Source organism: Maylandia zebra, linkage group LG13 (assembly GCF_041146795.1).
Source record: "Maylandia zebra isolate NMK-2024a linkage group LG13, Mzebra_GT3a, whole genome shotgun sequence".
NCBI lineage: Eukaryota > Metazoa > Chordata > Actinopteri > Cichliformes > Cichlidae > Maylandia > Maylandia zebra.
In genome coordinates, this window is record NC_135179.1 from 31,480,519 (window position 1) to 31,495,446 (window position 14,928).

Sequence of the window (14,928 nt, forward strand, 5' to 3'; positions counted from 1 at the left end):
TTTTCTGATAGTGTTTATTTACTCTACATTGTTTCCCATATTTTGCAGGATAACATTTTAAAATGAAATCGAATTGGATTTTTAAATCCTGAAGATGCACTGAAGAATTGATGGGATTTGAATTGTCCCTTATTTGCTTTTAGGAATGGGCAAATACAAGTAAATATGTTGTACTGATTCATGACTTTTTTCTTAAGAAACATATAACATGTCATTTTTAGCCTTCATGTAGAGATTTGTCTTCCTTTGTACAGCAGGAAAAAAACAGTACTATCTGTGGCTGCTACTCAGTTTGACTTGGTGGAAGTTGTATGTTTGTGTGCCTACATTTATCAGAGGAAACTATTGTGTATTTTAGTTTGTTTAGTTTTACAATAGCCAAAAGTCTTGCTAAAGAAACATTTTGGAAGTTGCATGTTTTATAGTCACATGCGGTAATTGTACAAGCCAGAGTTCAAGAAGCCTTGGAAGCATTTAAACACCATTCTGATTACCATTGTGAGCACACACGATTATGGCCATGGCTGATTTTTATAGCATTTTGATATATTTATTGTATGTGGCACATGTTACATTAGGTAATTAAGGAGCTCTGTTTTTTTAACCTGTCACAGTGTCTTCATTTGCTTGGTTATGTTGTGACAAAATAACAAATGTATGTGTACAAAAACCTTTCAAAAAGTAAAGAAAACCTGTGTCCTGTGCTGTTTTTTTTTTTATTTTTTTTAAAACAATTTCATTTTTACTTTAGAAACATCAGCTAGTGTTACTAGAGTAGAGCTGGCTTTTTATGCTTTTATTGAGACTCAGCTACTCCATTTGCATCCCTTCAAAGTCACTGACTGCAGGTTGTCATTCACACAGTGGTTCAGTCACTTTTTACAGCATGTACTCTGTTCAGAATGACCTGAAAGGTGATGTTGATGCTTAGCACTGTTTACTTTATTAAAATTCCTGAGAAAATAGTTGCCACCAGTGTTGGTCAAGTTACTTGAAAAAAGTAATCAGTAACTGATTACCGATTACTTCCCCAAAAAAGTAATCCCGTTACTTTACTGATTACTTATTTTCAAAAGTAATTGTTACTTAGTTACTTTTTAAAAACACGATTTACAATCTGAAGAGGTGATAAAGCGATAGATCTTTCAGCCCAATTCTACTTTTTCTGCATAATCCATCATACAAAATGTAATCAAATGGAAAAGTCTCTTTTTAAAACTTGTTTTATTAGTTTTAATCTTTTAATTTTATGCATCAAGCAAAAATTTAATTATATGCAACATTCTCTGACTGGAAGAAATTAGTTTAACATTTAAACCTATTTTCTGCACATTCCAGCACATAAAATAAAATTTGCTTTTGTGTTTACACTCACTCGTTCGAATAGATGCAAGTAAAACACAGCAGAAAATAAATAAAATCAAAGACTCAGCGTTCCTGTTGCTCTATTTTCACCTGTAAAGCAGGAGTGGGGCAGGCGGAGGTTTACCCTGGTGCAGGTGTGCCGCGGTCAGTTGAAGAATCCGCGAGTTTCTCTGTGAGTTTCCCATTACGTCGTAGCTACTCGGTGCTTGTTTGGAAGTTTAGGGTTTTTTTTGCTGTAAAAAGAAGTTTTCTTCCCACGCACAGCGGACACTAATGTTTTTGTCACTTTTTATGGAATCAAACTCAAAGTAAGGTCAGTACTTCCACGCTTTAAACGCTGCACGCTCATACTCTCTCTGCACTCGATATGTGATCCATTGTTGATCTGCACACAGCTGTTGTCACGAACGGCGCACTCGCTTACGTCACTGTCGTGAGACATTCTCGCAAAAAAAATCATGGTTTTAGTAACGCAGTAACGCAGCGTTCCTACGGGAAAGTAACGGTAATCTAATTACCGTTTTTGCAATAGTAATCCCTTACATTACTTGTTACCTGAAAAAAGTAATCAGATTACAGTAACGCATTACAAGTAACGCGTTACTGCCCATCTCTGGTTGCCACACAACCCCACTCACATTTAACTAATAATAATCTGTATGAACAGTTCCAGTCTGGTTTTCACCCCTCCCATAGCACTGAAACAGCACTTATAAAAATAACCAATGATCTTCTTATGGCAGCTGACTCCGGTTTACTTTCCATTCTTATTCTCCTCGATCTGAGTGCTGCTTTCGACACTATTTCTCACTCTATACTTCTCAGTAGGCTAGCCTCTATCGGTCTCTCCCATACTCCACTAGCCTGGTTTAAATCATACCTGTCTGATCGCACTCAGTTCATTCAACTCAAATCCTTTACTTCTCAGCCCTTTCCTCTGACCACTGGTGTGCCCCAGGGATCTGTCCTGGGGCCCCTTCTTTTCATTATCTACCTTCTACCGCTTGGACATATTTTCCGTAAATACAATATCCATTTTCACTGTTATGCCGATGACACCCAGCTTTATCTGTCCACTAAACCTGATTCTGCTCTTCCCCCATCCTCCCTTACCCTCTGTTTAGCTGAACTAAATTCATGGTTCTCTTCTAATTTTCTCAAACTCAATAGTAATAAATCCGAGCTCCTCTTGGTGGGCACTAAATTAACATTATCCAGAACCAACAGTTTCTCTATTACTATCGATAACTCACCGGTCTTCATTTCTTCCTCTGTGAAAAGTTTGGGTGTCATCCTCGACTTTATCTTTCAATTCACACATTAATAATGTTACTCGGTCTGCATATTTTCAATTGCGCAACATTAATCGTCTCCATCCTTTTCTCACCCCACATGCTAATGCCATTCTTGTCCATAGCCTTGTTACTTCCCGGATTGATTATTGTAATTCACTTCTTTTTGGTCTTACTCAAAAATCCATCCACAAGCTCCAACGCGTCCAGAACTCTGCTGCCCGTATCATCACCAGGACCCCTTCTGTCCACCACATCACTCCTGCCTTGCAGCAGCTTCATTGGCTCCCGGTCAAATATCGCATCAATTTCAAAATACTCTTGTACACATTTAAGGCTATTCATCATCTCTCTCCTCCATATCTCTCTGATCTGGTTAAGATCACCGCCCCATCTCGTTGTCTCAGATCTTCTTCTTCCCTTTCACTCTCCGTCCCTTCCCCCCATCTTGCAACCATGGGCAGCAGGACTTTCAGCTGCTCTGCTCCACGACTCTGGAATTCCCTAAATCCTGATTTAAGAAATATCTCTTCCTTCTCACTCTTTAAGTCCAAACTCAAAACCCACTTGTACAAAATAGCTTATCCCACATAACCTCTCCACTCTGCTATTTTATTTGTTTATGTCTTATCCTTTTATGTTGCTTTTATTCTACCGTGTACAGTGACCTTGAGTGTTTTGAAAGGCGCTTTCAAATAAAATTTATTATTATTATTATTATTATTATTATTATTATTAGTCTGGTGAGATTATTTTTCTCTGCAATTCATGAATAGGCATGTTACTGAACTTGCATTTGAACAAGAAGATGTGATACAGAGTTTCCTCCATGAAGAATTTTCCTCATCTTAAAATGAAACATGAACCTTTTAAAGTAGAACAAAAGTTTCACATTTCCATGGTGGTTAGCTAGGGCCTTGTATCTTAATTGCAAAATCCTAACTCTGATATGCTGAGACAGGCAGGATTCACATGGATGAATTTCTGGCTTCAACACTCTTATTTGCCTTGAATTGGGTAACATCATGCATCGCTGATCTAAATTACAGATCAATTGCTTTGCTTTGTCTGTACTATAAGTGGAGAGACATTCAAGATCTGAAGCACCAGTGCAGACATTCAACAGTCATGATTATTCACTTGTGATTTGTGCAGTTTGGCATCTAAATGTAAGAAATAAGTTATTCATTGCAGTGAATAATCACCCTGTCGTATTTGAACAAAATTACTCCGAGGAAGGCACCTCGGCTGATGTTAAAGGCTAATCAAAGCTTGGCTAGCTTGCCTTGTGATGATTGGTTACTATTGCTATGACATTTGTGCCAGCAAAGTTACCCCCAAACATCAGGAAAGCTTATGTCAAACGTTGGAAGCAATGCATTGATGTGAATCCTGCCTTGACTTACACAGGTGATAATACTGCAAGGGTTGACTCAGCTAAACAAACTTTAACTGACTATAACTATAACTGATTCTTCTTCACAAAAAGAAGAACCTCACTGCTTAGTACTCATCTATGTAAAGCTCCAAAAGGAGCCACTCACTGCATTCAGATCTGCTGTAAAAGCTTTGCTATTCTAACATTAAGATAAGTAAAAGACTATATAAGCAAAGACACAGTTGTTATGGAACAAATGCAGACTAACTGAAACGTAAAATTAAAGTTTTATATTGTCAAGAATAAACAGTGAATAGTTTAGAGCAAATACTCTCAAAAGTTGGAACATTATTTTACCCTGGCAGCTTAAGTTGCCGTCACACTGGAAACGATTCCCTCATTGCATATTTACTTTGAAGCTGACGACTGGTCACTTAGTAGAATGCCGGGAAGTTGAGAGATGTTTCTTGGGTCCTGCTCGCTTTGAGTCACCAGCTGTTATTTTCCCCGTACTTGCTCGACGCGACTTTCTATGGTCTCTGGTTGTTACATCAGTGTAAATTGCTTCCAGTATGGATGCAGCTTCAGTCTACAAAAAAAAAGACAGGCTTGACACTTGACGCAAGTAGTAAAAGCATTAATCCACTCTGTAGCAATAGTGACAGTTATACTCTGTGCTCTACATAGAATAAAAACTGTCAAAATTACTATGGGTTGCAAGATGAGGCAGGTCAAACATAGGCTGTTGTAAGATTTTGTAAAAAAATTCTAAAATAAGCTAATAATTACCTGTTGTGACCAGACCACTTAAATGGCTAATCTTTTGTTTTTAAATGGAAAACCTTCTAAGTGCAATCATTTAGTGTGATAAACCAAAACTGCATGGGCTTGACCATTTTTAGATAAATACTATCATTTGGGAAATGTCTATTTAAAATCTCTTTAGAAGTTATTCCATACAAAATAAAAAATGCCATAGATAATCTTCTGCAGTTATAACCTGTACAGCACTATAACATGAAATCTTAATGCTCTCAGCCCCACTGTAGCAGCTTCTCCATAGACCGTAGTACACCAATTGCTTTGGGAGGAAGCCAGCAGATTGTTACTCCTGCTGAACCATCAACACATCCGGTACCACAGTGGAATCCCCCTCCAGTGGAACGTCATTCTCTAGATAATAGGTCTGTGTGTGTGTTTGTGTGTGTTTCTGTCATTGAAATAGTGTGTATAAGTCAAAGTTTCAGCATTAAAATATTCTTTTGTTTGTAACACATGTTTGTTTCCAGTGACCGTGCTGGTGAGGAATTCCTGAGATGCATTGCAGCCAACAAACCTCTCCCAAACTATCTGAAAGGCAACATGGCATACAACCTGGCTGACGCATTTAAGTCAGCTAGTATCTTGAAAGAAGCAGTCAAATCAGACCGTGAATTCCAGAAGCATGTGCCTAGAAGCAAGAGCCGTAGTCGAAGCAGAAGCCGAGGCAGGTCTCGAGCCAAGAGTCGCGGTCGAAGCAAAAGCAGAGTACGCAGCCGAAGCAGGGGAAGAAGCAAAACTCAAGCCTGTGGGAAGAGTCGAGCTAGAAGCAAAAGTAGGGCTCGCAGTAGGAGTCGGAGCAACAGTCGAAGTGAGAAAAAAAGTCATGTACGGAGCAAGAGTCGAGCAAGGCGATCCAAGTCACGAAGTAGCAGTAGTGAAAAGAGCCGAGGCAAAGGCAAAAAGAAAAACAGGAGCCCCGGACTCATCACTGTCAACAGCAGTAATAATCTGCCAGGAAATAGTCTATTAGAAGGATTGAAGCTGGTTATGAGCAGCCAAGATTTGGAAGATCACCTGCCATCTCTCAAAGATATCATCCTCACTATTAAGGTAGAGCTTATTACTTATTCCACAAGTTATGCTAAGATCATTGTTTTGCTGGACCAAATTGAAACCAGCTGCATTGTAATAAAAAAATCAACATTAAGAGTTCACAACAACAAACCCTAACATTATAGTAATGTTTGCCAAGTACTAGTATGATTTAGCATTTGTAAGTCATTAATTAGTGTATTTTTTTGTTTGTTTTTAAATTAAGACAATCTTGCAGTGCAAAACAGAATTCTCTGACATGCTTTATGTAACTTGATCTAAAAATGACATTGTGTATGGAAGTAACTAGTAATTGATAGAGATTTCAGCAGCATTATTTATATATATATATATGTATTTATAATATAAAGAAATTATCAAATTCTATGTAAAATGTCTTTAAGTAGAAGTGCATATGTCAAGTCAAGTAAAATTCTTGTAATTGCAGAAGCTGTTTTTAGGAAAATAAGACTTTTCAGTGAAACCTGTACAAATTATGTGCTGTATCTACCCTGCATGTTACATTGGGACAATACTATTACAAATTGCTATTATATTTAAATAATAGCAGCTTAAATTAATAGGAGCTTAAATTGAAATTTCTTAACACAGCACATAGACGTCTCGGACATTGGCAGTTGTAAATGTTAAAAGCTATAGTTTATAATGGCGAGGTTTCAATATAGGCCATATGATCCAGGAAAGAATGTTAGTCTTAAGTTAAAGCATGTAACAGTGCACTGGAGCTTGAGGTTTTTAGTTGGTGTTTATGCTGAACTTATTTATGCTGAAATGAGAATTACATTGACCTACAAAGGCTCGTGGGTGAACAATTGATTGCTTTAGCCCTGAACCTTTAAACTGAGCAGTATAATTGTGAGCAGCCACAAATTCAGTGTATCTAATTGTGATTTCTTCTACACAGGCTCCAGATGAGGGCAAAAAAGTTGAGTGTGTATCTAATGAGCCTACACACATGGAACATGACAGTCAAGACAGTTTATCAATGCTGGAAAAGGAAAGCATGCTGCTTCCGCATGAAAGAGTTGGTGGTGATTTCTCATGGCTTCAAGGACAAAGTCAAGAAGATGCTGCATACCAGAAAGCTAATGAACTTGAAGATGAAGAGTCTTTCTTGTATGGGAATGAACCAGCTTCCCAGATTAATGAAAAGGCCAAACTACAGAAAGAGAGTAGTTCCCTTTCCACTCGTTGTGGACATCTTCTTGATCCAAATCAGTCCCTGCAGTTGGCTTCTTCAACTTTAGTCCACTCCAATCTGGACAACATGGAATATGAGAAAATCAAGACCATATTAAAAAGCCTGGGTTCATCAAGTGAGATCAAGGTGAAGACGCAGGGTCAGAATGAGCAGGAGTCATCTCCTACACTTGTCAATTCAGACAAAGCAGCAGCAACTTTAGCATTGCCAGCACTCAATAACCCAAATGTACGTCAGGCTCTGGAGTCTCTGCAATCTCTGATCAAAGGTGAGAGATTTCTATTAAATGAAAGATTCAGCATAGTTTACTCATGCTACTGAGTTCTATTTTTTTCAGTATTTTGTGTTATTAACGATAACAGTTGTTTGATTTACTTCATTATGGCAGATTATGAGTTACACATAACATACTTTTAAATTTTAAACCTGAAATTGTATGTTATTTGACTTGTCTGTGAATACAAACCATATGCAGTGTATTTAAAATAAACATAGATAATTTCAAAAGATGCACTAGTTAATGGACTACTGTTTTCAGGACTTGAGTTTGGCATTTAGCTAACTTCGTCTTTTGTTTTTGAACCAGAAGGGATTTGGATTTTATATTGGAGGAAGAGTGGAGATGCCCAGAATCCATGTTTTTTTGAAGTCCAGTATCCACAGTTACTGATAATTTGTGGTGCCGCTTCATCTTCCAGTGTTTGTAGTGATTGATCCACTGTGTTTTATCAACTCCATTTTCAGTACAGAAGATTGTACAGCACTATCTCACAAGTGTTATGGAGATGCTGGTTTCTTTTACCAACAGGACCTCTATCTAACGACAGTGCCAAAATTACTAAAATGATTTTCTGATCTGTTTATAAAGTAAACAGTAATAACATACTGTTACTTTATTTAACAGCATGTTATTGGTCAGCTAACTCATCTGACGCTAACCCCATAGAGCAGCGGTGCCCAACCTTTTTTGCGCCACGGACTGGTTTAATATCAGACAATATTTTCACGGACCGGCCTTTAAGGTGTCGCGGATAAATACAACAAAATAAAATGAAAAGGCCAAGACAAAACTGTGGTATTTTGTAAATATAGTAATAAACACTAATTCACTGTGTAATTGTGTAACTTTATTAGCAGCGTCCTCCTGAAATGCTCCAACAAATTTGAGAGTAACATAGTCCTCTGTGCCACTTGCTCTCGCGTAAATATTTCTTTCAAAATAAGACACACAACTACAACACGGGAAAAGACCCAGGGAAACAGAGTTAACGATAAAAACCCTGAAAACCATACATTTCACAACCAAACCTCAAATCTTGCGGCCCGGTACCAAACGACTCATGGACTTGTACCGGTCCGAGGCCCAGGGGTTGGGGACCGCTGCCATTGTTATATTTATATAACATACAGACGAGGTAAAGGGTGCTCAGGCTCCTAAACACGTGCTTAACTTTTGGTGAAAGAGTCTTGGTTTTCTTTTTTTCTGTTTTCTTTGAACTCTTCTTTTTCCAGGGTGGAATGATTGTACAGCATACATTTTTAATTACTTTAAAAAACAAGAATTGGGTGCACAAGTTTAAATTTATTTTGAATTTTCTTTAAACCACACTGTGTTAACATTGTACATACAGGCTCAAATATATACGTCCCCACTAATATTTGGTTAACCGTCCCTTAGCAAATTGCACCTTGACCTGATGCTTTTAGTACCCATTAACAAGCTTCTGGCGTAATCCTGGCTAGATATTTGACTAGTCTTCTTCTAGCTGCTGATCTGAGGAAATGTAAAAGAGGAAAGATTTTGGAGGTTGTAGTCCTCCTTCATTATTCCAGCCACTTTGTGCAATGTACCAGTACAACTGTTTCATGTGAGTGGGACAGTTTGCGTGTTCTTTTTATTCTTGGCTGTGCTGACATATCCAAATAACTTGTACTTATTTATAATTGTTTGAATTGATGATTCTGGAATGTGTAGTTGTTTAGAAATGTCTCCGTGAAACATCCCCTGCATGTGTAAATCTACAATTATCCATCATAGATCTTCACAGAGTTCCTTAGACTTTTCCAGTGTTCTAGACATCGGTCAATACCATGACTGCTGGCAACCAACTTTTTATGCTGGAAAAGAGAAACTACCAATTGTAGTCAACTGGTAGTTTTGACAAGTCAATAGGTAAAAGCCTTGTCAAGTTAAGATTCTGTAGAACCCTCAGCACCACTTATTAAAACATAGTGAAGTGAATGTATAGATTTAAGCATACATATAGTTTTTGCACTTTGTAGATTAGAGACAATCCATCAATTTAAACTTAGGAACCAAATTCTTGTTTTAAGTAATATAAGGTGTTGTACAATCAGTCCACATTGGAAAAGGGTTAGGGTTAAGACTCAAGTGACTACTGTGACTACAACTGTAAATGTGCATACTTTTCAGATGTTAGACATTTCTGTATTGCAAATGCTTTTTGATTGATATGAGGAAATATTCTATAAGTCTGAGGTACTGGATTTCTGATTTTCACATGCTGTTAGCCATAGTCATTGATATTAAAACAAAATAAGCTATTTCACTTTGTTTAATGAATAGGAATGAAATAGGAAATATATATGTAAATTTATCCCCTTTAAATCAAGTAAAAACAAGAATATTTTTACCAAATTATCAGTTTTTTAAAATAGACTCATAAAGGGTAACTTTTGCAGTGGACATGAAAGGGGAAAATGGGAGAAAATTATAAAGATCAGACCTTTTTCTTGTAGCAGTCTGTAATGAGTTTTATTTAAGCAGTGAAGTTGGGCATTTTGATATGGGAGTCTGTGGAGATTGAGTTGCTTTTGGAGGCATCCATGAAACTGCATTTTCTGGCTCCCTGAAATTTGCTTCCTTTTTAAAAAAAATCCTGAAAGGGAATTGGGAAAGACCAAAAAAAATAATGGTTTAAGTAAACCATTGTTTTTTGTATATATTTAAGCATATATACGCATGCTTAAATATATACTTCACTCTCTTTTAATCCAGTTTCTGGGTAACTAAACTATAATGATTTGCTAATTATCACACGTTTTGCATTAGATTTTTACCGAGGTAAAATTCTTTCACTGTGTTGCTGGTGTGGTTGTGATTTTTTTTTCTTTTTCTTTTTTAATGAAAGAGGTCATAAAACATTTTAAATTTCATTAGGTCAGCCATGAAGAAACTTATAGAACGCCCAGCATTATTGTTGCCTGAGGGATGGCAACAAGCACAAAAGTCTGCTTGTGTGAAACGAAGAGACTTGTATGACAGCTATTTACCCAGCTGATGTCACCTGGTCTGATGTCTTAGACCTCTGTTATTATTCTTTTATACTTTTATTAGTGAAAGCATAGTTATACATTAATTACCGTTAATCTTTGATCCTTCAGCTACAAAGGAGAAACGAACAAAAAGTGACTGCGCATCTCAAGCATCTGATAAACATAAGGTGAATTTTCAAACATCATTTGTGTAATGAAGTGAGATACAGGAAAAAATGCTAAAGCACCCGCTTATTTTGAAATTCGAATGTGTTTCACAGGAGGGTGACAGTGAGGAAAGGAAGAGAGAGAAACAAGAGAAAGTAAATAAAATGGAGTCTTTGGCCAAAGAACTGGATGAACTGTTAAAACAAGATGGTAATGTAGTGTTCGTTGTTTATTTCCATTTTGTTGTCTCCCACAGTCTAAAATATTCCTTACACTTAAATACTTTTCTTCTCCATTTGCAGGACTGGGTTTTATAACTCCAGTTACTGGCTTTTACTGCCAGAACTGTGAGGAGTTCATTGGAGATTTGAAGTCTGCTGAAAACCATGCAGCTATCCGCCATCATAGTAACTCTATTGTGAGTACCCATTGTACATAACTCATTATGGATGAGGCACATGATACTCTACATTCTTTTGAAAAACATAAAAGGATAAGTATGTAACCGATTTCAACTTAGCTGACATCTTTTTCACATAGTCAACGTGCTCCTTGCATATACAGAAAAAAAATGTTCAATGATTTTCAGTTATATTTGATTTAAATAGGATCATAACCCTTCAACTTCATGACTACATATTTAAAGGTTTTAATGCCACTTGTGCTTATGTTTCATGTTACTCACCAAAACACACTGTGTGTATCTTTGCATGTTGCTGGAGCTATTAATTCTATGAAAAAAACCCCAGATGGAGTAGCCCTGCACCAACATTTTTGCCAGTGCAATTCACCAGTTGCGATTTTCTTTCTTTCAAATTTCCTTCTAAAGAAATCAAACAGCTCAGAACAGTTGCGTCATTACATACACTCATCATGACCATGTCTTGATAATTTTGGATTTTTTGGTGATTTCTTTGAGCTGTTCTTTTTCCAGGTTAGACTGATTCTGCAACATATATCTTGAGTGATTTTAAAAAACAAGAATTGGATACACGAGTTTGAATTTATTTAGGATTTTCTATCATCCACACAGGGTCAAAAGTATACATATAGGCTCAAATATATGCATATACTCAAAAATTTTAATGAGTGGCGTCAAAAGTTCTACAGTATATTAGTTAGTAATAAAAGTATATATTAACTTAGTAATAAAAAAAGAAGTGTATGTGTATTGCACACTGTTATTATTGCACATTAATTATAATGCACCTTGTTATAAATATAAATATTATTATTGTTAGTTTTTTTTACCATTGTTACCTCCCTCCCAAAAAAGTCCAGGGAGGTAGCCAATCAGGTCAGCTATTTGCATTGATCAGGGCTATTGCCCTGTTGTAAAAGCTGTCCTTGAGTCTATTTGTTTGGGACCTCAGCAGCCTGAACCTCCTGCCGGACGGCAGCAGCTTAAACACCCGGTGTCCTGGGTGTGTGCAGTCCTGTAGGATGCTGTGTGCCCTCTGGAGACAGCTCCTCCTTCAGGTCCATTTTTTCTAAGGATTCTCAGAAAGTGGAGACGCTGTTGGGCCTTCTTTAAAACCACAGAGGTGTTAGGTGTGTCTATGTGCACACCCAGAAACTTGAAACTGGAGACCCTTTCCACACACTCCCCGTTGATGCTGACAGGCTGCAGCTCAGACTTCCTCCTTCCAGGTGAGAGATGGTGGTGTGGAGCGTTGTAGCAATGGCATCTTCAGTTTATCTGTTAGCTCTGTATGTGAAATGGAGCAGGTCGAGTGTGGGTGGCAGGCAGGACATGATGTGACGTCGGACCAGTTTCTCGAAGCACTTCATTATAACAGGTGTTAGAGCAACTGGTCAGTTGTCGTTGAGGCTGCTAATGTTAGTACGCTTTGGCAGTGGGACAATTGTAGCTGACTTTAGGCACGGCGGGATGCAGGACTGGGACAGTGAACTGTTGAAGATCTTAGTGAAGACCCCAGCCAGCTGGTCTGCACACTCTTTTAGGACCCTTGTGGTTACCCCATCTGGTCCGGCGGCCTTCCTGGGGTTCACTGCCCTCAGTGTGCGCCTCACCTCATATTCCTGCACTATGAGGCTTGGGCTGCTACTGCTGTCCGATGTTTCTACTGCTTCTGCCTCTGGTCCCTTCACTTAAAGCGTGCGAAGAAGTGGTTCAGCTCCTCTGCAAGCACCGCGTTACCCTCAGTCAACGTGGTATTGCAGGGGCTTGTAGTGCTGAACTCCCTGCCATACCTGTCGTGAGTTGTTGTTGCTGAAGTGGTCTTCGATCCTTCTCTTGTACGCTGCCTTGGCCTCTCTGATGCCTCTTTTCAACTCAGATCTGGCTACACTGTAATGCATACCATCGCCGGATCTAATCTAGTCTATTGACTTCTCATTACTGTTCATGATTGACTACGACTGATAGCCTCTCTTTGCTACCATAAAAACAATTAGTTTTACAACAGTCATTATACTGATCAATACTCAGAACCAATGTTCCCCCTAAGTTGCGTGCGTGCGCAGTTGCGCACTGCTGGCACGGTCTCTGCACACAGAAAATCTGCATTGCGCAAAAAGAAATCTAACCTGAATTGAAATGAAAATAAATACGTTAACAATTCTGTTTTGCAGTGTTAGTGTTAGTAAATGACTGGCTGCTCCAGTATGGCAGCCACCTTATCCCATAGTCGAGCCAATGATGCGATTCACATTCATATACAGTGGGGCAAAAAAGTATTTAGTCAGCCACCGATTGTGCAAGTTCCCCCACTTAAAATGATGACAGAGGTCAGTAATTTGCACCAGAGGTACACTTCAACTGTGAGAGACAGAATGTGAAAAAAAAATCCATGAATGCACATGGTAGGATTTGTAAAGAATTTATTCGTAAATCAGGGTGGAAAATAAGTATTTGGTCACCTCAAACAAGGAAAATCTCTGGCTCTCACAGACCTGTAACGTCTTCTGTAAGAAGCTTTTCTGTCCCCCACTCGTTACCTGTATGAATGGCACCTGTTTGAACTCATCATCTGTATAAAAGACACCTGTCCACAGCCTCAAACAGTCAGACTCCAAACTCCGCCATGGCCAAGACCAAAGAGCTTTCGAAGGACACCAGGAAAAGTATTGTAGACCTGCACCAGACTGGGAAGAGTGAATCTACAATAGGCAAGCAGCTTGGTGTGAAAAAATCAACTGTGGGAGCAATCATCAGAAAATGGAAGACATACAAGACCACTGATAATCTCCCTCGATCTGGGGCTCCATGCAAGATCTCATCCTGTGGGGTCAAAATGATCATGAGAACGGTGAGCAAAGATCCCAGAACCACACGGGGGGACCTGGTGAATGACCTGCAGGGAGCTGGGACCGAAGTAACAAAGGTCACCATCAGTAACACACTACAGCGGCAGGGAATCAAATCCCGCAGTGCCAGACGTGTTCCGCTGCTGAAGCCAGTGCATGTCCAGGCCCGTCTGAAGTTTGCCAGAGAGCACATGGATGATACAGCAGAGGATTGGGAGAATGTCATGTGGTCAGATGAAACCAAAGTAGAACTTTTTGGTATAAACTCAACTCGTCGTGTTTGGAGGAAGAAGAATACTGAGTTGCATCCCAAGAACACCATACCTACTGTGAAGCATGGGGGTGGAAACATCATGCTATGGGGCTGTTTTTCTGCCAAGGGGACAGGACGACTGATCCGTGTTAAGGACAGAATGAATGGGGCCATGTATCGTGAGATTTTGAGCCAAAACCTCCTTCCATCAGTGAGAACTTTGAAGATGAAACGAGGCTGGGTCTTCCAACATGACAATGATCTAAAACACACCGCCCGGGCAACAAAGGAGTGGCTCCGTAAGAAGCATTTGAAAGTCCTGGAGTGGCCTAGCCAGTCTCCAGACCTCAACCCCATAGAAAATCTGTGGCGGGAGTTGAAAGTCCGTGTTGCTCGGCGACAGCCCCAAAACATCACTGCTCTCGAGAAGATCTGCATGGAGGAATGGGCCAAAATACCAGCTACTGTGTGTGCAAACCTGGTAAAGACCTATGGTAAACGTTTGACCTCTGTTATTGCCAACAAAGGTTATGTTACAAAGTATTGAGTTGTATTTTTGTTATTGACCAAATACTTATTTTCCACCCTGATTTACGAATAAATTCTTTACAAATCCTACCATGTGAATTCATGGATTTTTTTTTCACATTCTGTCTCTCACAGTTGAAGTGTACCTCTGGTGCAAATTACTGACCTCTGTCATCATTTTAGGTGGGGGAACTTGCATAATCGGTGGCTGACTAAATACTTTTTTGCCCCACTGTATACGCAGCTAGTCAACGTCGTTGACAGGCTATGACAGCATCCTTATGTGCCGACACCGGTGTTTTAGCTAGCAAAGCGGCGTGGC

At 39.0% G+C, this 14,928-nt stretch overlaps 1 protein-coding gene across 2 annotated transcripts in view; it reads left to right on the forward strand.

Annotated features, from left to right (window-relative positions):
• The window catches only part of LOC101470923 (cadherin-1-like), a 65,026-nt gene that overhangs the window by 3,141 nt on the left and 46,957 nt on the right, over window positions 1-14,928 (forward strand). Inside the window, exons 2-7 of one of the 2 annotated variants that reach the window (XM_004554625.3) lie at window positions 5,074-5,219; window positions 5,325-5,907; window positions 6,815-7,379; window positions 10,517-10,575; window positions 10,669-10,765; window positions 10,858-10,973. The exons of the other annotated variant lie outside the window; for it this stretch is intronic. Coding sequence (XP_004554682.2) covers window positions 5,074-5,219; window positions 5,325-5,907; window positions 6,815-7,379; window positions 10,517-10,575; window positions 10,669-10,765; window positions 10,858-10,973 — 1,566 coding nt within the window. The remainder of the gene's footprint in view (window positions 1-5,073; window positions 5,220-5,324; window positions 5,908-6,814; window positions 7,380-10,516; window positions 10,576-10,668; window positions 10,766-10,857; window positions 10,974-14,928) is intronic. 2 annotated transcript variants of the gene reach the window in all.